The 24,453-nt window shown below is 44.5% G+C and overlaps 1 protein-coding gene across 50 annotated transcripts in view; it reads right to left on the reverse strand.

The window, feature by feature from the left end:
• The window catches only part of MAP4K4 (mitogen-activated protein kinase kinase kinase kinase 4), a 174,303-nt gene extending 171,680 nt beyond the window's left edge, over positions 1 to 2,623 (reverse strand). For 42 of the 50 annotated variants that reach the window (XM_049696043.1, XM_049696042.1, XM_049696051.1 and 39 more), the window contains exons 1-2: positions 2,456 to 2,622; positions 2,051 to 2,116 (exon numbers count right to left, since the gene is read on the reverse strand). In XM_049696043.1, coding sequence (XP_049552000.1) covers positions 2,051 to 2,116; positions 2,456 to 2,512 — 123 coding nt within the window. In that variant the 5' untranslated portion in view covers positions 2,513 to 2,622. Of the gene's footprint in view, positions 1 to 2,050; positions 2,162 to 2,455 lie in introns of those variants that run through there. The other 8 variants (XM_049696061.1, XM_049696063.1, XM_049696039.1 and 5 more) reach the window with 2 other exon arrangements.
• Between the last annotated feature and the right edge of the window lie 21,830 nt (positions 2,624 to 24,453).

A 24,453-nucleotide genomic window follows, 5' to 3' on the forward strand; every position in this document is an offset into this window, starting at 1 on the left:
TCCCTAGTGTCTGGTTCAAATTCTCCATAATAATAAAACAACTGCAGGCGAGCAAAATCTCAAGCACTCTTCCTCGTGATTGTACGGCACGGTTGCACAGATTGCTTAATTCCTCGGGTTTGCATAATTTGAGAATTTCTCCTCAACTGTACTGACTTTATAGGGAGAGAGCCAGAGAGCCGGGTCACTGCCACGATCCCCAAATGTCGGGGATCCCAACTTCCCCCAAATGTTGTGCTCAGCAAATCTATCTCAAAAGATTGGGGGAAGAGGGGATGAAACCGAAGGGGGAAGGAGGAGGGGAAACCCTCGGCAGTGAACCCGCCCCACCTGCTCCTATAAAGAACCCCCAGCTCTTAAACCCTTTAAGACCCGTTCAGGTTTCACTGGCTCCTGGTTTACTTCACCAGCCTTCACATCCACGCTGACCAAAGAAGATGCAAACAATCCAACTACTGTGTAACCAGGTCAAAAACAAGCTCTGGCTAGTTCACTTGGACGAGGGCACACTCACTACTCGAATCTGGCCAGAAAAACTGGGTTAGAAAAAACCGACTGGTGCTTAAACAAACACTGGGGCTCGGGAAAGAACATCTTTCAGCCAGTTAGCAGACCACTCAGGGAGTTGCAACACAATCTTTTCCAAAATTTTCCAAAAGCTTCCAAATTCAGTTGAGCCCGGCAGGCTGAGCTCACAGGGTTCTCTTTCAAATTCAAAAATCTGGCCCCGGCCCCAACAGTTAACCAACAAAACACATGCTGATTCACTTGAGATCACCTCAGAATACTGACTCCATCCAGTTCAGGCCACAGGCCGGGACACAGCCCAGGCCAGGGGAAGTCAGGGCTGGGGAGAGGCTTTCAAGAGATAGATAAACCCTATTCTCAGGGCAGAAAACAGACAATGGGATCCACACTTAATTTGGGCGAAGAAAATGTCTACAGTCAGCTTCCAACCCCCCCCTCCATTTTTAATGAGACAATGACAATTCTTCACAGCGAACCACAAAGCTCTGCTTCATAAGTTTTTTTTTTTTTTTTATTCTATCCCAACCTTGTACCCAGCTAGAAAACACTAACAGCTACCAAACATCCCCGGTGCAGATAACTTTGAGAAAGCGTTCAGTAATAAGAAACAAATCGGGAGAGGGAGAATTTCACATTCTGTTTCAAACGTTCAAGGCCTGCGCCTCCATTACCTAGAGCTGCTCATAAACTCTAGAATGTGTACTGGATAAAATGCGCAGCACGGGTTAGTCTCACGAGGTGTCAGCTACTCAGAGCCGACTCAGAGTCTCCAGATTTGTTAGTTTCATTTACTGTTGGCGCGAGGGGGCAGGTATTAAAAAAAAAAGAGAGAAAGACCTGGGGTGGGTGTAAAGTCTGGGCACCCTCTCCACTCCTGGGCTTTGCCTCGTTTCTGTTTCAATTACACACCTGTCAAACAGGTTATTCCTGGAATTCAGACCGTATAATCGTCACACTGTAATTCTTCCTGCTCCTGTTGCCCAAACACACACCGTTCCCCGGTTCCCCAAAACATGTACCCATCAGTAGAATGCACGCTGCTTATAAAGGAGAAGCAAGCAGCACCGAACTACGCTCCCTGGGCGCCTGGCGAGCATTCAAACGAGGGAACACGAAGACAATTCTCAAGGAAGCCAAGGCAGTGTTTTGGGATAATCACAAGCAAGGCCTGCCTCTACTGAATTTTAATTAACACACCAACTCCGAAGGCCAGATCTGGGAAAGACGGGGAAAAATGTAGGTTGTCTGATGCAAAAATGCTTTGCCCATTTTATGGGAGAAAAGTGCATACCTAAGAGTGGAGCTTATTTCCTTAACTGAGAGCCAGGAAATGAGGTCTTTTCAGGCCAGTGTGCATATAAACTCTGCTGAAAAACAGCGGGACGGCGAGGCGAGACCCCTCTCCCAACTTCAGCCGAGCGGCGTGGCCGCCGGGCGGCGGCGTATCCATCAGCCTCCCCGTCGCCCCCGGACCAGAAGTTTCAACCCGTCCCCGGGAAACAAAGGAGGCGCCCACACCGACCTTATAGACTTGTCCGTAGGTGCCATTTCCCACCACTTCCACCAGCTCGAAAATCCCAGCCGGATCCTGGAGGAGAAGGAGGGGAGGGGTGAGCATCGGAAAGCAGCACAACAATGAATAAAAGAAGCGGGGCAGCTGGAGAGAAAGGGCGGCGACCACAGAGGTGGGCTTCGCCCGGCGCGGTCGCCGGCGCCCGAGAGCCGCGATGGGGGTCGGGGCACGTAGGGTCGGGGTCCCGGGCGGCGGCTCCGGCGGAGGGTCGCGCCCCGGGCCCCGCACCCGCCGACGCGGGCAGACAAAGGGGCCGCCGCGCCCGCGGCTCTGCCCGCGGCGGCGCCCGAGCACCCGGCCGGCCAGGGCGCGGCCCCGGCTCCCCGCTCCCGGCTCCCCGCGGCCGCCACTCACCCGCAGGGAGGACAGGTCGATGTCCACCAGACTTTTTGCAGGGGAGTCGTTCGCCATTTTCCCTTTTTGCCACCCAAAACCCGGCCACAATCAATCGGTCTCTGGTGTGTTTCTGGGAGTCGGAGGCCCGGAGGGCGGCGCGGGCCCGCGGGCGAGGCCGGGGGCGGCGGCGCTCACTCCATGGCCGGGGCGGCCGGCAGGACCCCGGGCGTTGCCCGCGCCTCAGGCCCCGGCCCCGCGCCCCGCCGCGCGCCTGCACGAGCGGCCCGGACAAGGGGCCGCGGCGCCACCGAGAGTGGAGCCCGGAGCGCGAGGCCGCCAGACAAAGATGACCGGGAGGCGGAGGCGGAGGCGGGCGCGCGGCGGGGGGCGGCGGCGCGGGAGGAGGAGACACGGGACACCGAAAACGTATTCTGAGGAGAGCAAACAGCTCCCCCTTTCCTCCTCCGGCAGGAAAAGCGGGCGGAAGCGCGCTCGCGCCCGGAGCCGGCCCGGGCTGGGGGCGAGGGGCGCGGCGCGGCGTGAATATTCAGCAGGGGTGGGGCCCGGACGGCGGCCGCGCGCGGGGCCGGGTGCGCGGGGAGGGGCAGCGGGGGGAGCGTGGGGAGCGCCCGCGACAAAGGGAAACCGGTCCGGACCCCCGGGCGGAGGGGCGGGCCGACCCCTCCCTCCCGGAGCCCCGCCCCGCCCGCCGCGCCCAGCTCCGCCAGCATCCCCGAGGAGGAGGGTCCTCCCGGCCCCGCCCCCGCTCCCGCTCTTCCCATCCCGTCCCATCCCCCATCGCCAGATTCTGGCCCCTTAAGACCCTCGCTTCCGGTTTCCCTACCTGGTTTTCTTGTCCTTTCTCTTCTTTTCCGGGCTAAACCGGTGGCCTGATTAGGTTGGGGCTTCACTGAGCATCACTCGGCTGCCGGGTCCCGCCCGAGACTTTCAGCGGAAACTGAATCCACAGCAGCTCCTCCAACTGCCTTGTGCTGAGGAGCACCTCACTCAGTAGCTGCGCCCTGTGTCAGGGGCCAGGAGTCCTAACCCGAGTTTTGTGCCTAGAGATCACTGAGGACCTACAGACGGGCTTCTTACGGCAACTCTGGAAGCTAGCCAGCAGTTAGGTAGTTTCATCCTGTTAAACAAGAATATATGGTCTGCACAACGGTCATTGTTATCACTATCACTCCACTGTCCAAAACTTTCAATGGCTCCCTATTCCCTCACAGCGGGTTCTCAAATGTGAGTGCCCGCCCGGGAATCACCGAGAGAGATTGTAAAAGCATGGATTGCCGACCCCACCTCCAGACTTTGTGATTCAGCAAGTGTGGGGTAGGCCTGAGAACTTGAATTTCTAACAAGTTCTCAGACGATGCTGAGTTGCTGTTACAGGGATCACACTTTGAGAACAGGGGCCTCATGAAAATCCAAGGCCCTTCTAGTTGGGCTTCACAAACACCATCATCATTGTCTACCAATTCTTGGTTTACTTACAGTATCAATTTAACCCCTCCTTTAGCCTTAGGGTGATGTTATCCTCGTTTAAAGGATGAGGAAACCAAAGTACTGAAAGCTGAGGAATTTTCCTAAATTCTTTAAAGGCATAGCCTGGAAGTGGAGGAGGGATTCTCACCAGGTCAGCCTAGTCCCAAAATCCAAGTCTCTGATTCGGCCAAGTTAGTCTTCTACCCAGAATATGTTTAGCACTCTCCTGCCTCCCGAAAGTTTGATTTCCAAGATTTTCTTCTTTTTTTTTTTTTTTTTTGATGTGGACCATTTTTAAAGACTTTATTGAATTTGTTACTATATTGCTTCTGTTTTACGTTTTGGTTGTTTGGCCGCCAGGCATGTGGGATCTTAGCTCCCCAACCAGGGATTGAACCCGCACCCCCTGAACTGGAAGGCAAAGCCTTAACCACTGGACCACCAGGGAAGTCCCTCCAAAATTTTCAACTGTGAGAATCTCTCATAAGGCTAAAATATATTCATGGACTCCTGGAGTCCATTGATTAGGAAAATCATAGTAACCAAAGCGTTCCTATGAATTTAGTGGTACCTTTAAATAATTCTGTTTTTTAATCTACCAACAGCAATGGAATTATCTATGAGTATAAAGTAAATAATTTACTCAGAGAGTTAGATTGGTGCACGTGTGAACTTTCAGACCACAGTGCTAGTAATAATATTTTAGTAGTATTTATTATTAATAATAGGTAACAGGTATTGGGTCCAAACAACGTGCTAAATCCTTTACATATACTATCTCCTTATTCTTCACATTAACCCCAAACGGTAGGTACTCTTACTTTTCCCACTTTACACATTAGGAAACCAACGTCTAAAGAAATTAATTGACTTGCTTGGTGTTTACAGCTGAACCCGATGCAGAAACGCCAGGACCCTGCAAGCCAGCCTCCTTCCACGGGTTCACAGCCTCAACTCTAACTTCATGACACTGAGACCAACCCCTTCTTTGCCTAGCCAAATTCTCTTCATCACCTCAAGCTCAATTCAGAAACCAGCTCCTCTTTCTACCAGCTTTCTCTAAATCTCTCTCCTAAGCTGCGCTTTCCCATATTACCATTGTGACAATTATTTCTTCCTTTCAATTTAGTACCTTTTCTTAAGTCCCTACCCAGGGCAAGGCACTGGCTTAGCCCTTGCCCGGGATATCAGGAAGATCAGGACAGAGCTTACAATCTGCTAATGGGTGTAGGACAGTTTCATAAATCGCTGTTGTTAAAGTCAGAACATTATAAATTCTAGCTGGCTGGAAAGAGCACCAAACAGGTCTAGTGGAAAGTATGCTGTATTGGGGGCAAAACCGAACCTAGTTCTGTTATTTACCAGTTACGCAGGCTGGCACCTGTTACTTAAGTTCTGAGCCTCCGTCGTTTCCTCTTCTGTACACTAGATAAAGACAGGGGTAAGGACAGTTAAAAGGCCATCTCAAGAGCACAGGCCAGGGTACTAAGGCCTGGAGAAAGGAGATACAAGAAGTGTTCGGCCAGGAGATGCTCTTAAGACTTGGCATCTAATGGAGGGCCAGAGGCAAAATAGACGAAGAGTTAAAAGATTTGCTGTGGTTCAGAGCCTTGTTCACGCTTGCGAGGATGCTGTCACAAACAGAGGAAAGGATGGCAGTTCCTGAATCGTGGTAGCAAAGGAAGGTTTGGTTTTGGACTCTACAAAGATCGCTAACTTTTCATGCAGAAGCAGTGTACACCTGCCCAGCTCGGAGGCTGGGGACCATGTTCTCAGTCAACAGCCATGTATTAGTTCAGGCCGCCATAACAAATTACACAGATGGGGTGGCTTAAATAACAGAAATTTCTTTTCTCATAGTTCTGGAGACTAGAAGTCCAAGATCAAGGTTCCAGCTGATTTGGTTCCTGGTGAGAGCTCTCTTCCTGGCTTGCAGAAGACTGCCTTCCAGCTATGTCCTCAGTGCTAGTGTCATAGACAGAACGCTAAGCTCTCTGGTATTTCTTCTTATAAGGACATCCATCCTATCAGATCAGGGTCCCACCCCTATGACCTTATGAATTTAACCTTAATTATTTCCCTAGTGGCCCCATCTCCAAATACAGCCACACTGGAGGTTAGGGTTTCAACATACAGGGTTGGAGGAGGGGGAAACACATTCAGTCCATAACAAGCCGTGTGTCCTACGTGACACCGGGAAGCAGATTTGTCAGGGCCTTGTCCTCCAGCATCCACCACCCAAAAAGATTATCAAGTTCATAATTTGGAAAATAAGTACCAATCTGGCATTTTAGGCTGGAGGAAAAATTAGCTTGCTTGGACAAAGAATGAGGAGTTGAGAGAATGAGGAAACCGGCCACACTGGGCAAGAGGACTCAGTTCGGAGAAAGCCAGGCAGGTTAGGTGGGACCAGAGGACAAAACCGAGGCCTGGGCAGAACCCGGATTATCAGTCAAGTCAAGAACTTTACACATTAGGAAATGTGTAAAGCCTTGGCCTTTGAGAGCTCAGATGGCGGGTGAGAGGCTCTTGAGTTCAGCAAGCCATGGATACAAATATGCATCTTCCCAGTGTACACTGGCAGTCATCTCCCCTCCAGTCACAGAAATTCCAGAGGAAGCTTAATTATGCAAGAGGCGGACACTGACAGTCCCCCAGACATCACTTTACTTATTTCCTCGTCTTTTCTTTGTTGCAAAAATGTTGGTAGAAGTTGATTTTCAACCTCAGAATGGGGCACGGGAAGGGGGGGCCGCAGAGCCATGAAACTGGACTGCGTGAATGTAATTCAAGGGTTCAGGGTCATTGAAGACTTAGAACAACTGGAAATAAACGATGGAAGTAGTGATCAGCAAGGGGAATTGAGTCGAGCAAGGAACCGAGGGTGAGATATGTTCAGAAGCTCAGAAAGGGAAAAGCAGAGGTTTAGGAGTCAGAGATCTGAGTTCTGATGGACAAAGTGTTCAAATGCACACCCTCCCTGCCCCTCAGTTTTCTAACACCCGGGATTGGGTGGAAATGATTGAAAAGTCCTCCTGGGATGTTAGAGACTCAGATTTATAGAAACATGGCCTCAGCCCTGGAACTGTTCACACCTCCTAGCCGAGTAGAAGAGGGTTGACATGAGCAATGGAAGTTAGTAGAACATGTGGCATGCTGGAGATTCAGCAGCCAAGCTCAGCCCTTTAAAGGCCATCTTTGAGCCCTGGGAGAGAATCTTTTTAAACTAGTCTATCCGTTGAATTAAAAGGAAGTAACTCCTCTAGTGCACGACAGGATGGAGGGCTTGGGGTGCAGAAGCAGATCAAAGGGCAACAAAAGAAGAAGAAGCAGGGCTTCCCTGGTGGCGCAGTGGTTAAGAATCCGCCTGCCAATTCAGGGGACACAAGTTCAAGCCCTGGTCCAGGAAGATCCCACATGCCGCGGAGCAACTAAGCCCATGTGCCACAGCTACTGAGCCTGCGCTCTAGAGCCTGCGAGCCACAACTACTGAGCCCGTGCACCACAGCTACCAAAGCCTGTGCGCCTAGAGCCTGTGCTCTGCAACAAGAGAAGTCACCGCAGTGAGAAGCCCTGACACCTCGACAAAGAGTAGCCCCTGCTCACCACAACTAGAGAAAGCCCGTGCACAGCAACGAAGACCCACTGCAGCCAAAAATAAATAAATAAAATTAATTAATTAAAAAAAAAAAAACGGAAGAAGAAGAAGATGAAGCAGACCAGAGGCGAGACAGACATTGTACCCCAGCTACCAGGGCCGTGCAGTTGCCACTGCTGTGATGAGGAAGTTGTGTGAGCTCAGATCTCTCCCAAAAGCAGATCTGGAGACAAAGGTTTGGGTGCCGGTAGTTTATTTGGGAGATGGTCCCGGGAAGCACAAGTGAACGAAAAGGGGAAAAGAAACATGGGATGGGACTTCCCTGGCGGTCCAGTGGTTAGGACTCCGTGCTCTCAACGCAGGGGGGCACAGATTCAATCCCTGGTCGATCCTGCATGCCACAGGGTGCGGCCAAAAAAGACCCTCAAAACAAAACGAAAAAAGGAACGTGGGATGGAGATGTGCCAGTGAGCAGAGTGTTCACTGGGCAGCTGGGCCAGATGTACCTAGATGGTAGGGAAATTAGACAATGCAGACTGACCTTACTTTATGTGTACCTATGATCACAGTAAAGGTTTTTGTCAACATTTTTTTTTTTTTTTTTTTTTTTTTTTTTGCGGTACGCGGGCCTCTCACTGCTGTGGCCTCTCTCGCTGCGGAGCACAGGCTCCGGACGCGCAGGCTCAGCGGCCATGGCTCACGGGCCCAGCCGCTCCGCGGCATGTGGGATCTTCCCAGATCGGGGCACGAACCTGCGTCCCCTGCATCGGCAGGCGGTCTCTCAACCACTGCGCCACCAGGGAAGCCCTGTCAATATTTTTTAAAAAGTAATATTTTAAATGCAGAGAAACTTGCTATTTAGAGACCTATTTGGAATCTTTTATAAAAAGAATTACTTCCCTTAACTTATCCTTTTTGTAAATTTATATTTTGTATGTAAGGATTGTTTAAATCAAGTTCAGCCACGAAAAGTCCTTAACCTGCAAAAATCCTCAAGGGGCCTCAAAAATGAGGTCAGAGGTAGCCTGACAGCTTCAGAAATCAAGATGGGAGCCATAGGAAGTGGTTGGGAGAAGCCAGATGGGGACATTAAATAGTTATCAGGTATGTCGGGTTTTGATAGGTGGGCCGGCAACAGGAATCAGGGGCTTTGAGGGAAGGACAAGCCAGGCCTGCTAGCTGAAGAGACAACAGGCTTATTTATACTTGAGCCCATATTTGTGTCCTGGGCCTCTGCAGCTAAATCTTAGAAAGTGACCAGAGCAGCAGGCCTCTCTGATGCTTACCCATTGAATAGGTCACAACTGAAATGTTAGGATCTGGAGTCTGAATACGATGTATCAGATTCTGGCCAAGGTGCATCAAAGTGTATCAGAAGCGCCATTAGAAAGGAGTCGGTCATCATCAAGTTCATCCCTTTGTAACATCACAGTAGCCAGGACATGGAAGCAACCGAAGTGTCCATCGACAGAGGAATAGATAAAGAAGATGTGGTACATATATACAATGGAATGTTATCAGCCATAAGAAGAAATGAAATTGAGTTATTTGTAGTGAGGTGGATGGACCTAGAGTCTGTCATACAGAGTGAAGTAAGTCAGAAAGAGAAAAACAAACACCGTATGCTAACGCATATATATATATAGAATCTAAAAAAAAAAATAGTACTGATGAACCTAGGGGCAGGAATAAAGACGTAGACATAGAGAATGGACTTGCGGACACGGGGTGGGAGAGGGAAGCTGGGGCGAAGTGAGAGTAGCATGGACATATATACACTACCAGACGTAAAATAGGTAGCTAGTGGGAAGCAGCCGCATAGCACAGGGAGGTCAGCTCGGTGCTTTTCGATGACCTACAGGGGTGGGATAGGGAGGGTGGGAGGGAGGCTCAAGAGGGAGGGGATATGGGGACATGTGTATGCATGTGGCTGATTCACTTCGTTGCACTACAGAAACTAACACAGTATTGTGAAGCAATTATATTCCAATAAAGATGTATAAAATAAATGAATAAAATTTTAAAAAAAACAACAAATGAACCACAAGTCTCCATTAGGGATCCTGCAGGCTGGTCCAGCCTATTGATTTGTAGTTCTAAGTTAATTATAGTGACTCCAGCCTCAAAATCTCCTAAAATACGCCCTATGATAAAAGATTAAGTGGTGACGTTCCAGTGAGAAACTATGAACTGCAAAGGCCATGGATGAATTACAAAATGTGAGGCCTGTCCTGTTCTCTTAAATAAACATAATGATCATCTTCATCTCCTTTTCCCTGTCTGCATTCCATATTCGGTGGCCAGCTAGTTTAGAAAATGTAGTCAGGGCCAGGTCAAGAGGCCAGCCATGACTGACTGACTTGGATCACCTGGGTTTGTCCTAATTCTCGACTGCAGACAGCTCCTTGAGGTTAGTTGGAGGTTGAGGGGCGGGGGAGGGGAAGAGTTGAACAAGAAAATGGGTCTGGATCAGCATGGAGTCTTGAGGTCTCCTGGAAATGCACCTCAGAGTCACAAAAAGGAAAGACCACTTATTCTTATAGAATTGCATCTTTTATTGCTTTAGAACTTATTATTATTAGCCACCTTGCATGTAAAAAATGTATTCAGCGTTCAAACAGTACTCACAGAGAAGTGCTACACAAAAGTGGCCTTTAAAATCACAGCTTAGCTTTTTAGCTCTACAGAGAGGAGAAAATGCAGAGGATGTGGGATGCCAGTAACTGGCAAGAGGAATTGAAAAGGGAGTGATCTGGGTATGGACTCAACATACACCCACTTTTGAAATTTCCAGGAACTGGGAATGAGGCAGTCACTCAGAAGAGGGAACCAGTGGCCTCGGAAAGATTGAAAAGCAATGTTTGATAACTAGTAATTCTTTATATGCCTTGGACCTTAAGAAAGTCCCTTTCTGTGTGGCCATTCCACGCAGAGTGGATAAAGAGCTGGAGTATGTGTTCTGTTCTGCAAACTGTGTCCCCAGGGTCTCCCTGGATTTCCCAAGGGAGGTGGAGGAGTTCGTAAGGGGACCCCTGAGCTCGCACTGCCTGGCCCTTCCTCCATCCACCACCCCAGTTCTGCTTTTATATGTTTTAGACATTGGGAATATGAGTAATAGTTTATTAAGACAAGATTTTCACTGCTAAGAAAAGTTTGCAAATCACAAGCTGAAGTATACTTGGCCCCAAGATTTCCATGATCACATGGCAGGTATCTAGGAGCTCTAGTTCTGCTGAGTTCAAAACTAAGCACTTGAGGCACTCTCTAAATCATTGCCATGACCTGAGCAGAGCAGTAGAGAAGATACAGGAGGAGAAATTAGGAACCTAGGCCCTGGATGTGTTCTACTGGAATCTCCACTGTCACGGTGGTTAGAACACCCAGCCTGATGTCATGGGACCAAGTATTCACAAACTGCTCGTTCATTAAGCAGCACAAGCTTCACTCTCAAACAAGATCTCATACACAGATGTGAGGAACACCTGTGTCCCCGTTCCCGACTATGTGAGTGTGACCACGGCCTTTTAGGGTCTATTTGATGACCTGTTTTTTTATGAAATAACCTACCTCCTGTCTCTCACACAGCACACTTTAGAGAGAATTGATGAGATAATCAAAAACATTTTTCATTCATGAACACCAAAAGACTGACTGAAATGATGAAGATAGTAGAGTTGTCCGACAATAATCTGGGCAACATTGCTTATATCGAAAAACTTAAAGGATACTTACAAAAAGTTTGTAGTAATGTAGAAATGTATGTTGTCATGTTAATCGGAAATATCACTATACAAAACTGGTGTGACATTATAGTCATAGCTGCATAAAAATTTAAAACTATGCATAAGAAACATTGGGAAGAAATACATCAAATTTTAGTAGTTTTCAATGGATGGAAACTGTGAGTGATTTTTTTTTCCTTCTTTCGGGACATGTGATTGTACAGATTTCTTCTATGAGCATGTGATATTTTATGACAAAGAATAAAAACAGAAGCAAACTATTATATATAGGATGCATAAAAAACAAGGCCCTACTATAGAGCACAGGGAACTCTATTCAATGTCCTGTGACAAACCATATGGAAAAGAAAGAAGTTAATACAACAGAAGAAATTAATACAACATTGTAAGTCAACTATACTTCAATAAAATTTTTTTAAAAAGAATATAGGGGCTTCCCTGGTAGCGCAGTGGTTGAGAGTCTGCCTGCCAATGCAGGCAACATGGGTTCGTGCCCCGGTCTGGGAGGATCCCACATGCCGCGGAGCGGCTGGGCCCGTGAGCCATGGCCGCTGAGCCTGCGGGTCCGGAGCCTGTGCTCCGCAACGGGAGAGGCCACAACAGTGAGAGGCCCACGTACCGCAAAAAAAAAAAAAAAAAAAAGAATATAAACATAAATTTTAAAATAAAATGAAATTTTAAATAAATAAAAGAAACTACTATTTAAATAAGTAAAACTAATCGCATTCATTTCCAAGGACTGACCTAACAAAGGACCACAATCTGGGTGGCTTAAGACAACAGAAGTGTACCGTCCCACGGTTCTGGAAGCCGGAAGTCTGAAATCAGGTGTTGGCGGGCCACACTTCCTCTGAAACCTGGAGGGGAGTCGCACCTTCCTCGCCTCCTCTAGGTAATTAATGGTGGCTGCCCATCTTCAGTGTTCCTTGGCTGACAGCTACTTAGTTCCAGTGCCAGGGCTTTCTCCTTGTGTATTAAGTCTTCTTATAAGGACCCCAGTCGTACTGGATTAAGGGCCCAGCCTACTCCACGCTGTCTGTACTTAACTAATTACATCTGCAATGACTTTATTTCCAAATAAGGGCACATTCTGAGATACTAGGGGTTAGGAATTCAATATACCATTTGTTTGGTGAGGGGGGCACCATTCAATCTATAACAGTAATTTAACAACTTTGATGTTTTTACAGAAGTTGAAGACCGTTATTCTTCCTCATTCTGATGTAACGGTTTCCACATTTTAGCACATGGGTAAGTGTAGGGACATGGTCGCTTTGATAGTTTTTGCTAAGACTTCCTCACCTTCTTTCTTGTCACCCCTCTCATTTTCTAACACGTATTTATTAGGCACATACTGAGTTCACAGCACTGTGTTGATCTATCAAAATAAAAAAAATCACACAAAACTCTTTTCTAACAAGTTGCTTCCATCCACACTGTAATTTGAAAACAGACTGACTTTATAATCAATGACTTCAGCCTGCAAATCACTATAAAGAATTACCTTTAGGTTAGATTTGTAAAAAAAAATTTCTTGGACCTTCTTACAAATATGGGATGATATGGGAAAAAGAAGGAAGAAAACTAAAGTAGAAATAGGTCCAAAGAGAAATTAATTTTGCTTGTTCTAAAGACAGAAAGACTATTTTTTCAGCATTCAGTAATCTCTGGTTTGGTTGGGATATTTAGGAATTAGCTAAATGTTTTAAAATATTGTCTTACTGGCTTTGAACTATTCTTTGGGACTTTTACCCCCAGCGTGGCTGGAAGTATATTCATTGTTTTAAATAGAAATTTAACCATGCTTATTTAATTTTTTGAAAGAATGCCGTCTTCTGCTAAGTTTGGCAGAATTGCTTGACATAAAAATATAAATAAGGGACTGTAGTGTGGCATGGGTAAAGCAAGCACCACTTTATATTTTCTAATGACAGTTACACTGCTGATGCCTTAGGAAGCAAAAATATTTATTTCGGGCTTCCCTGGTGGCGCAGTGGTTGAGAGTCCGCCTGCCGATGCAGGGGACGCGGGTTCGTGCCCCGGTCCGGGAAGATCCCACATGCCGCGGAGCGGCTGGGCCCGTGAGCCATGGCCGCTGAGCCTGCGCGTCCGGAGCCTGTGCTCCGCAACGGGAGAGGCCACAACAGTGAGAGGCCCGCGTACCAGAAAAAAAAAAAAAAAATTATTTCACTTGTTACACACACGCATTTATACAGAGTATTTATGAGACTCTCAGTGACATCTTCAGATCAGCACGTGTATCCCATTGTGCAGTTATTCCCTTTTATTTCTATTTTCTTGTGGTCAATGCTTTGTGTCTAAAACGCTAAGGAAATTAAATGCAAAACTATGTCAGTACAATGTAACTTCACTATACACAACAGGAAATTAGGATTTGTTCTCCCAGCAGCTGGTGTTTGGCTACTCTGAACATGATATGTCCAGAAAAGTTAACGTGGGGCAGTTTTCCTCAAAGGAATTCTGTTGGGATACAAAGAATACCAGTTCTTCCCACTCTGTGCACAGGGCCATGGGGCCAGGATCAGCTCGGGATCTACCACCAGCTCAGGATCTCCCGGGTCCTCAGCCTCTTCCACTCCTAACCCTTCTCTGCTCTGCAAGAAGGGCCACGGTTAAACTGACAAACTACCTGTGTGCTACTGGGACGAGGGTGGCTCTCCCAGCACTGCCACCATTCCTATATGCTACCCCCCTTGTTGGGTGCTGGGCCCGGTGCTCTGCTCAGCACTTTCCCTGACTTATTTCATTTAAGCCTCACGCAACCCCATGTAGCCAGCCCTCCCGTTTTCCTAATTTCACAGGCGAGAAAACCAAGACCTAGAGGCATGAAGTCGTTTGGCCATGATTGCACCTTCAGAAAGTAGCAAATCCAGGTTTAAAAGCCAGATTCACGTGGACAAACCCTACTTCTGACCAGTAAGTTTTAGGTAACTGATGCATTTTTAAAATTATTTTTTAATTTATTTTATTTTTGGCTGCGTTGGGTCTTCGTTGCTGCGCACAGGCTTTTCTCTGGTTGCGGTGAGTGGTGGCTACTCTTCGTTGCGGTGCGCGGGCTTCTCATTGTGGTGGCTCCTCTTGTTGTGGAGCACGGGCTCTAGGTGCGCGGGCTTCAGTAGTTGTGGCACATGGGATCAGTAGTTGTGGGCGCACGGGCTTAGTTGCTCCGCTGCATGTGAGGTCTTCCCGGACCAGGGCTCGAACCTGTGTCCCCTGCATTGGCAGGCGGATTCTTAACCACTGCGCCACGAGGGAAGCCCCAACTGATGCATTTTAACCGAGTCTTGGAAGAGCCAATTTCCAAACACAACAGAGGGACTTTTAAAGAAAAATTACATTCTTCTGATGGTAAATATAATGCATATTCATTGAAGAAAAGAGAGAAGTATAAAAGAAGAATACAGAGTATAAAGAAAATACAGAGAAGAATAAAAACTTCACCTATAATCCTTACCAACAATCATTAATTCTTAATATATTTCCTTTGTCCTTTTTCTTAAGCCTGTGTGTGTTTAATGTAATCAGAATTGTATGGTTACCTCCTTCTTTTCACTTCATGTGTTACAAATATTTACCATCATTAAATATCATGTTACAAGCTAATTTTTAATGGCAGTATTTACTACCATGTAATTTATTTAACCAATCTTATGGTGTTGGATAGTTAGGTTGTTTCTAATCAGTCACTGTTTTAAATACCACATATGCTAGTAATTTCCTTAAGACAAATTCCTAGAAGTGGAATTACAAAATCAAAGTCTATGAGCATTTGCAAGGTTCTTGGTATATTTTGTCAAACTCCCTCCAAAATGGCTCTACCGATTTAAGAGAGGGGGAGGTTTAAAGATGGGTGTTTCAAGTTCTAGTACAGGCTTTCCAGGGAGATATCATTGTAACAGGGAAGAACAAATCCGTGTTCCTATTAGATCTGTTTCTTTTACCTTAACCTTTGTATTCTATTGCTTTTGCTTCAAGTTCAGAATGTTGCCTATAGCCTGAAATATATAGGAGAGCCCATTCTCAAGGCTCTGAACTTTCAGGGTATGACACTTTTCCATTCATATAGAGATAAAAAAGTTGCAGAACAGAGAATAACTTTTTTTTGTTGGAGGTTTACAGGAATATCATCACCTGACCCACGTGGATGACTGCAAGAACAAAGGATTCCAGCCACAAGAAGTTTGCGACAACCAGTCACACACCCTCCCCTTTTAATATAAAAGAAGCCTGAATTCTAACTCAGGTAAAATGGTTCTCTAGGACATTAGTCCTCCACCTTCTCAGACTCCAGCCGTTCTGACTAAAGTCTCTTTTCCTTGTCCCAGCACCTCTGTCTCCCAATTTATCGGCCTCTCGTGCGGTGAGCTGAACGAGTTTGGACTCCATAACACCATGGGGAATGTAGATCACCCATCACTTCTCAGTACCTCATGGGCAGCCACCTGATGTCTCCCAGTGGGGTCCAATAAGGACCCTTGGTCCAGTGGAGAAGAGTTGGAACAAAGGGTGTTACACCAGGGCTCTGCACTGCCCACCCAGCTCACGGCTGTGAGTTCAGTGGTCCCTGAGAAGCCTGGGACGGCTGCTCCTCGGTGAGTGAAGATGGCGGGACATTTACTAATTTACAGGGGGTTTCCTGCCCACTGTTTCCACTGGTCCTCATTGCAGCCCTGGAAGCTGCAGCTGCCCATGCAGCTTTATGACCATTGACATTTTGCAGAGAATGATGGTCAGATTGAGGTGAGGTACATGACTTACTTAGATCACACCTCTCTGTAAGTCAGACAGAGAAAGGCAAATATATGATATCACTAATATGTGGAATCTTAAAAACTGATACAAATGAACTTATTTACAAAATAGAAGTAGACTCACAGACACAGAAAACAAACTTACGGCTACCAAAGGGGAAAGGGGCAGAGGAGGGGTAAATTAGGAGTTTGGGATTAACATACATGTACTACTGTATGTATATAAAATAGATAAACAACAAGGACCCACTGTATAGCACAGGTAACTATATTCAATATCTTGTAATAACCTATAATGGAAAAGAATCTGAAAAAGAATGTATTAATATATAGATATATACAGATGAGGAAACTGATGTTCAGAAAAGCTAGGTAATTTGCCTGAGGTCACACAGCTGCTCAGTGGCAGAGCCCAGGTTTAATCCCAGTCATGCCTGGTTCCAAAGCCTGGCCGCTCTTCCCCCCACCGGTGCATGCTGCTCTAGGCCACAGGGACAGCAGAAAAGCAGATGCAAGGGCCAAAACTCTGGACAGTGCTTGTATCAAAATCATTAAACCAATCAAATGTTTCAACTTAAATCGGCAATGAAAATCATCATTTCCTGGACTGGGAGTTTGGGGTTAGCAGATGCAAAATATTATATATAGGATGGATAAACAACAAGGTCCTACTGTATAGCACAGGGGACTATATTCAATATCCTGTAATAAACCAAAATGGAAAAGGATATGAAAAAGCATATAATATATGCATATCACTGAATCACTTTGCTGTTGATCCATAATATTGTAAATCAACTATACTTCAATAAAAAAATAAAAATTAAAAAAAAAATCACATCTCTCTCTGCAGAGGCACCTGGACCACAGCTGGCTTGTCCTGCTCCGCTCCATCAGGCTGTCTCTCCTCAAGAAGAAAGCCTCAATGTCAGCGACTCTGTCAGTTGACAGGTGAAATACTTGGCATTATCGTAAGGAAGCATTGAACTTGCTGTGTGCGTAATTATCAACATTTGCTGAATTCCAGCCACATAATAGGTGCTGTCCTAGATACAGATGGTTCTAGATCTTTGGGCTTTCAATCTTGAGAAGCCAACAAGCCCGGCAAACATGAGAAATGAGGGGAATGCACTCAGTTACAATGCTGTCTGAAAAAGGGGCACTTTGGGTAATTACATGTCTGGTTACACATTCCTGAAGGCTATTTAGAGCTCTGACCGCCTTTGCAAAGACAATGCCCAGTTTGTTGGTCCAAACAAAGGCAAACAGGCTCAACCCCAAGTGTGACTCTGTGCGCCATTTTGGAATGTCAGGGATCATTGTGTGTGATGTGCACTTAAATTCATTCAAGACGAAGAGAAAGCAAACCTTGGAGAGTATTCCCAGATTTGCCTGCTCATTTCAGATGTATTTAATATGTTACACACACACACACATGCACAAACACACATGCACACACACACACACACCACATGATCCAAACTTTACCAAACACCTGCTTCCCTTACACGGTATTAAAATGCAAGAGACAGTTGATAAAAGAAGTGAGTTGTAGCCGCAGCTCTGCAGGGACTTGAATGTTGCTTGGGTTTTGGTGCCTCTGAAGTAACTGTGGTGGCACCCAGGAGGGGAAAAGTGCGTGTTGACCCCTGACACTGCCTCTGATTCTGACAGGGCAGTGGGGCTGGGGGGAGCGGGGCAGGTAATAAAGTATGGCTAACACAGAGGCGGATCCCATTTCTAGAAGGCAGGGCTACCTTTATGAACAGGCAAAGGGACAGTGGCCTGAAAATTATGCATTGATGATCTCTAGTGCCACTGTTACCTATTTATCCCTGTCTTACCTCTGCTGCTATAACCGAATACCATAGGTTGGATAGCTTATAACCAGCAGAAATTTATTTCTTACAGTGCTGGAGGCTGGAAGTCAGATCAAGGTTCTGATGAGGGCCTCTTTCCAGGTTGCAAACTGCTGACTTACTGTGTCCCCAAGGCAGAAAGAGCAGAGAGAGCAGAAGCAAGGGCTCTCATGTCTTTTCATTAGGGCGCTAACCCTATCCACGTGGCTCCACCTTTGTGACCTAGTTGCCTTCCAAAGGTATTGCCCCCCAAAACCATCACTCTGGCGTTAGGATTTCAACATGTGAATTTTGCAGGGACACAAACATTCAGTCCATAGCAACCCCTTAGGGTGAGCACTGCTTTCCTTCTTTCATCAGTTTTAAAGTAGGGAAAATATATTAAATTCCTAGCATTTTAATGCAAATTAGTGTTCTGGATGATTTTCTGTACAGGAGAAGGTAAGCTACTTGACAACTCTGATGTTCAAGTTAAGTGAGAGGCAGGTGGACAGAGGAGAGCAAGTGAAAAGTTCAAACAAAAAGGGAGCATATGCTAAGTGATCAGAAAGCTAGTTAACTGGTTTGACCAAGCGCCAGAGTCTCCACTGGGTGTGGGCTCTGAGGCTGATGAAAAAGGGCCCTCAGTTAAGCCTGTTGGGAGTGGCCATGAGGAGGCAATTTACCCACAAATGTACCCTCTTTCCCATTCCCTATTTACTTTGTTTCGGAGACAAAGAATGTGTTTTTAAAATGAAGTGGAGAGTACTGAATCAAGTTGGCCAATAGAAGAACAGAAGACATGTTTTATCCCTGTCTCCATTAAAGAAGTAACTAAAATAGAACAACAACAACACAAGAAAGAAATTTCCGTAGTCCAGAAATTTTAGGAATTCCTAGTGGACAAAGAATGAATAAGACTGCATTGGTGGCAAAACAAGAACAGGAAAATCTTGTTTAAAACTCAGGGCCACAAAAGCAATGCTGAAATTTCTCCACACTCAGCATAAATGATTACAATGAACAGGCCTGGGCCCTCCAGCGATTGGCAGGGCAATTCATTAAATTTATTTGGAGCAGTCCTTTCTCTTCCCCTTCTTTCACTGTGCACATCCAGTGTACCATGTGTCCCCAGGTTAAAGCCCTTAGAACCGTTTTCAAAAGAGAAATGTTTATTATGTTGGGGTTAATTAAGGAAAGATACAGGTGGACTTTGATGGACCTCCAGATTCTCACAGGGACATTGGAGGACAGAAGAAAGAGATGGAAAATGCTGACTCAGTATTTGTTTCCAAAGTACAAGAGTACTTCTCCTAAGTGGGCAATCTGGCACAGGAGATCCACAGAATAGGTAATGGGGCTAAGGCTCCAGAGAATTAGCAAACTATAGGAGGGAGGGAGAACCCAGAAGACAAGCTTCCCACACCCAGTGAATCCCAAATCCTGATCCTTCTCTGCAATCAGAAGGAGGCAGACTGTCCTAATCAAAACATTCAATGAGGGCTTCCCTGGTGGCGCAGTGGTTAAGAATCCACCTGCCAATGCAGGGGACACGGATTCGAGCCCTGGCCCAGGAAGATCCCACATGCCACAGAGCAGCTAAGCCCGTGCACCACAACTACTGAGCCTGTGCTCTAGAGCCTGCGAGCCACAACTTCTGAAGCCCACACACCTAGAGCCTGTGCTCCACAACAAAAGAAGCCACCGCAATGAGAAGCCCGCGCACCACAACAGAGAGCAGCCCCTGCTCGCCACAACTAGAGAAAGCCTGCACACAGCAACAAAGACCCAACACAGCCAAAAATAAAATAAATAAATTTTTTTAAAATGACAGATGAAGAGGTAATCTCAAATATGAACACTCTAGTATCTGTGGAAAAGCAACCCTGAGAAAAGAAATGCATCAAAATCATCCCATTGGAAAAAAAATTAAAACCCTGAGTAAACAGCTTCAATAGAGGAAAGGGAAAAAATCTTTATAAATGATATCCTCAGAGAAATTTTAAAGATTTTCATGTCCTTAAATCAAGATGGTAAAAGTACATTCATAAATATCAATTATTCCAATAAATGTAGGTGGGTTAAAATTTCTTTATTAAAGGACAAAAACTCTATTTGGGCTAAATAAAAAAGTCTTTATACCATTTACTAATAGTGTAGTAATTAATAGCACAGGCTCTGAATTTGAATCCTGGCTCTAACACTTATTAATGATTTATGAACTAAAAACTTAAATGGGCTAAACAGAAGCATGGATTCAGCTGAAAGTGTCTGATCAACCCAAGAAATTCTCCCTCAATATAGTGCTGAAGTAATGATAATTATCAATTATGAGATAGAAAATACAAGACATGGAAGAGAGAGAATTGAACATTTTTTCCTACATGAATTCTAAAGTAAGAGAGACAAAAGAAGGGAAGAAATATTCAAATAAATAATTGAAGAAAATTTCCCAGAACTGATGGACAATATGAATTTTCAGATTCAAGAGTCCACTGTATGTTGAGCAAGAAAGAAAGGAAAAATGATCCAGAAATGTCTTCTTAAAATGTTAAAGCTGCAAAGATAAAGAGAAATTCCTAAAACTTCCAGAAGACAAAAACAGGTTATCCAGAAAGGAATGATATTCAGGTTGGCATTAGAAACAATAGACATGAAAGAAGAAAAAAGAAAAAAATAACATCAAAATCCCAAGTGAGAATTACTTCAAACTTCAAATTTTATACCCAGCCAAATTAACATTCAAGTGGGAGGTCGAAACAAAGACGCTTTTAGACATTCAAAGATTAAGAAAGTTTATATTCCATAGGACCTCTTAGAAAGATACTATTCAAGAGTGTACTTCAGCAAAAGAAAAGAAGTTTTTATAGAAATTAGAAGATGAGATGCCATATTAAATAATTCAAAAAGTTCAGTATCTTATGACAGTAAATACTTATTTCCAGCTCACATTGCATGATACCCATGGGTTGGCTATGGCTCCGCTTCAGGCTCTGGGTCTCTTCCTTTGTTTTCTTACTCTGGGAACGAAGGAGCATCCTTATCTGAGATACGCCTGTGTTCAAGGCAGAGGGGAAAGGAGAGTCACACCTACATTCAGTTGACTAAAACAAAGACATCTAAACCCAACATCAGAGGGCTTACTGAAGTATAATCATCTCTCAGATGGAAAAGAGAGAGAATAATTACTAGTAATGACATAATTCACCACAGATAATAAGAAGACACTCACACATATCATTTAGCCCAATAAATGTGATGGGTTGAAATTCCCCTATTAAAGGACAAAGACTCTAATGTATTAAAAAATAAATCCAGGTGCCATTACTGTTACAATACTGATTAGTACAGTGGTACAAGCTCTGGGTTTCCATCTTGAGTACACCACTGTTTACTAGGTGCACGTAAAGTGAGAATAAGAGTAATATGTAGTACTTACTTCAGAGTGTTGTCATGAGTCATCAATAAGATCATGCATGTACAGGTACAGTACATGTAAAGTGCCTAGCAAATAGTGTCCATAAATGTCAGATCTTGTTACTGTAAGAGACACCTGAAACAGAATGACAGGTTTAAAGTTTGAAAATACAGAAACAAGCAAAGATAGAGCAGGCAAATACTAATGAAAATAAACAGGGAGCGCTGAGTTAAGTATGATAGATTGAAGGAGCTCCCACTCCCATCTGAAAACCCACTGAAGATGCCGTAAGAGGAATGGTCTTATATAGGAATAGACCAATAAGGACCAAGAGATGCAACAACGTCTTGGAAAAGGAAAGTAGTTAGACAACCAATTAGTAAATGATAGAAAAAACAAAACAAAACAGAAAAAGCTAACGCCTGTTGGGCCATGGGAAACCCAGAAGTAGGCAGCTTTGTGCCACAAACTATCAGAAAGTCTCACGAGTAGGAGGTAGCACTGAGTATGGTCGTTGGGGTCTATGTGTGGCTAAAGATGGGATTATTGACTGAAGTCCATATAGGATGTACTTAGGTCTCCAACCATCCTCCCCACCTCTACAGAACACTAGAAAGATAATTAACGAGAGTGACACTGACTCAGGGCTTAGATGAAGAATGAGGGACCATACTGAACACAGCAGGGGTAAAGGAAATGCCACATAGTATAAAGTATAAAACCCCTAGTCTCCCTCCTCCATCTGGATCCAAAAATGCTGGTAGTGTGAACTTTTACTCCCAGGCATTAGAGATAATCTCTCCCAGGAATCTGATTAACCTAAGTGAAAAGACCTTCAAATATTGGGGGTTAGGGTTCTCTAGCTACACTGCCCAGCCAGATGTCCTTAAAGTGGACCCACAAGGAAACAAGCCACACCCACTCAGAGAGTTTCCAATAAGCTTTTAAGTGACTCCCTCTTGACCTTGAAAAATCGTCTCAGGACCACCAGATATTTGAAGAAAGCTTCCACACAAAGGCAGAAAACAAAATAAAAACTCAACAAAAGAGAAAAACGAAATTTGGGGGAGACAGAAACAATGCAGAAGTATAAGAAACTTAGAAAGCCATACAAAGGAATATTTTCAGAGCAGTAGAATTCGTAGATAATTGTATCTACGAAAAAAGAGAGCAGTAGGCTACAAACAAAGGAGCATTCAAAAGTTGCCTTGGAAATAAAAAACAATAGCACATACGACAAATTCAATAAAAGGATAAGAAGTTAAATTTGAGAAAGCTTCCCAAAAAGTAAGAAATGGAGAGCATAAGAAAGAGAGTGAAAATGGATTTAAAAATACAGAGAATCAGTGCCTCTGTCTAACAGGCTCATAATCCTGAGAAATTGGAGTTCCAGGGAGAAAATCAATGAGAAGAAGTTATCAAGTCATCATTAAGAGACATGAGTTTCTAGAAGGAAAGCACCGACTAGTGCCTAGCACCATGGATGAAAAGAAATGCAGACCAAGGCAACTCCTTGTGAAATTTCAGAGCACTCGGGACAGAGGAAAGATCCTAAAAGCTTCCAGGACACAAAACAGGCCACAGACAAAGGAGCGGGAATCAGATTGGCAACACATCCCAACAGCAAGACTAGAAACTAGCAACGTCTTCAAAATCTCGAGGACAAAATGACTTCCAACCTAGAATTCCTACACATGACCCCCAAACAATCAACCAAATGTAAGAGTACAATAAAGACAGTTCAGACAGGCCACCCTCATGAACCCTGTCCTAAGAGGCTTTGGAGAGGGTCCACCATGGGGTTAGGGAATGAAGACACAGGAGAATGATCAAGGGAATGCCAGAGGTGAGGGTACAGAGAGTCTGAGGAGACCAGCAAGGCAACGGGCCTTGAGACCCACCAACGTCACAAGAGGGCAGAGAACAGACTGTGTCATGTGGACACAGGTTTAACTTCTGCTGAAAAATTGAGGATGAAATAATGATAGATACTTAAAACAACCACACGAAGGGGGAGATATATTAACTCCAGGGAAAATAGAAAGTTATACCTAAAAGGATATGTAATCATAGTACAGTAAAGAACTCGGCTGTGAATCATATTTCCATAAATATAATAATGAATATTGAATACTGATCTAACCCCAAATTATAACTATTTGGGGAGGATTTGGGAATGGAAAGGGGAATGGACTCATTTAAGAGAGCTAAATACTCATGTTCCATCACAGGAAATGGATAAAACCTAAAACTGAAAAATCGCAGCAGGAAGATTATTACTTAGAAATGTGGAAGCAATTAATCGAAGAAACAATGAAAAGGGTAGTAAGTGGTTGTCTCTAGGGAGAGAAAAATCAGAGTGGGAGGGGTGAGGCAAGAAGTTCATTTCGTGACATGTTTTGTAAAATTATTTTTAAAACCATGCACCCATACAAATTAAAATTTCTGGAGATTAAAAAATAATTTAAAGAGAGTAAGTATGGCAATATTAATATCAGACAAAGCAGGATTTAAGAGTAAAGTATTAGATAGAATGAGAAAAGATATTTCGTAATGGTAAAAGCTACTATCTGCGAAGAAAACACATTGTCGTGAACTGCTGCCCTCTTAACACATAGCTTTAATATATATGCAAATACACAAAGAGATGACAATCAAAAATCTTAGGGGGGCATTTTAACATACTTTCCCCCCAAATTGAAAGATTAAACAGGCAAAAAAATTAATTCTGAAGGTATGTGGAATATTTGAATAATATAATTAACTACTGAATCACACACACACATACGTACATATATTTACAAATACATACATACATATATTCACATATACTCTTTTCAGTTGACTTCAGAACACTCATAAAAGCCAGTATGAATTAGACTACACAGAAAATCTCAATATAGTTCAAAAATTCAAATTATATAATCAGGATACATCATCTGGCCATAAGGCAGTAAAATTAGAAATACGGAACAACAAAAAGGTAGAAAAAAAAATCAATTTGCTTATACATTTTTGAAAATGTTTAACCCCTAGGGTAAAAAAAGAAATTTTAACTAAAATTGTGAGTTATTTTGAAATAAAGGACAGTGAGGGACTAGCTTCCAAAATAGGAAGCTAGGGCTTCCCTGGTGGCGCAGTGGTTGGGAGTCCGCCTGC

This window comes from Orcinus orca, chromosome 13, assembly GCF_937001465.1.
Source record: "Orcinus orca chromosome 13, mOrcOrc1.1, whole genome shotgun sequence".
NCBI lineage: Eukaryota > Metazoa > Chordata > Mammalia > Artiodactyla > Delphinidae > Orcinus > Orcinus orca.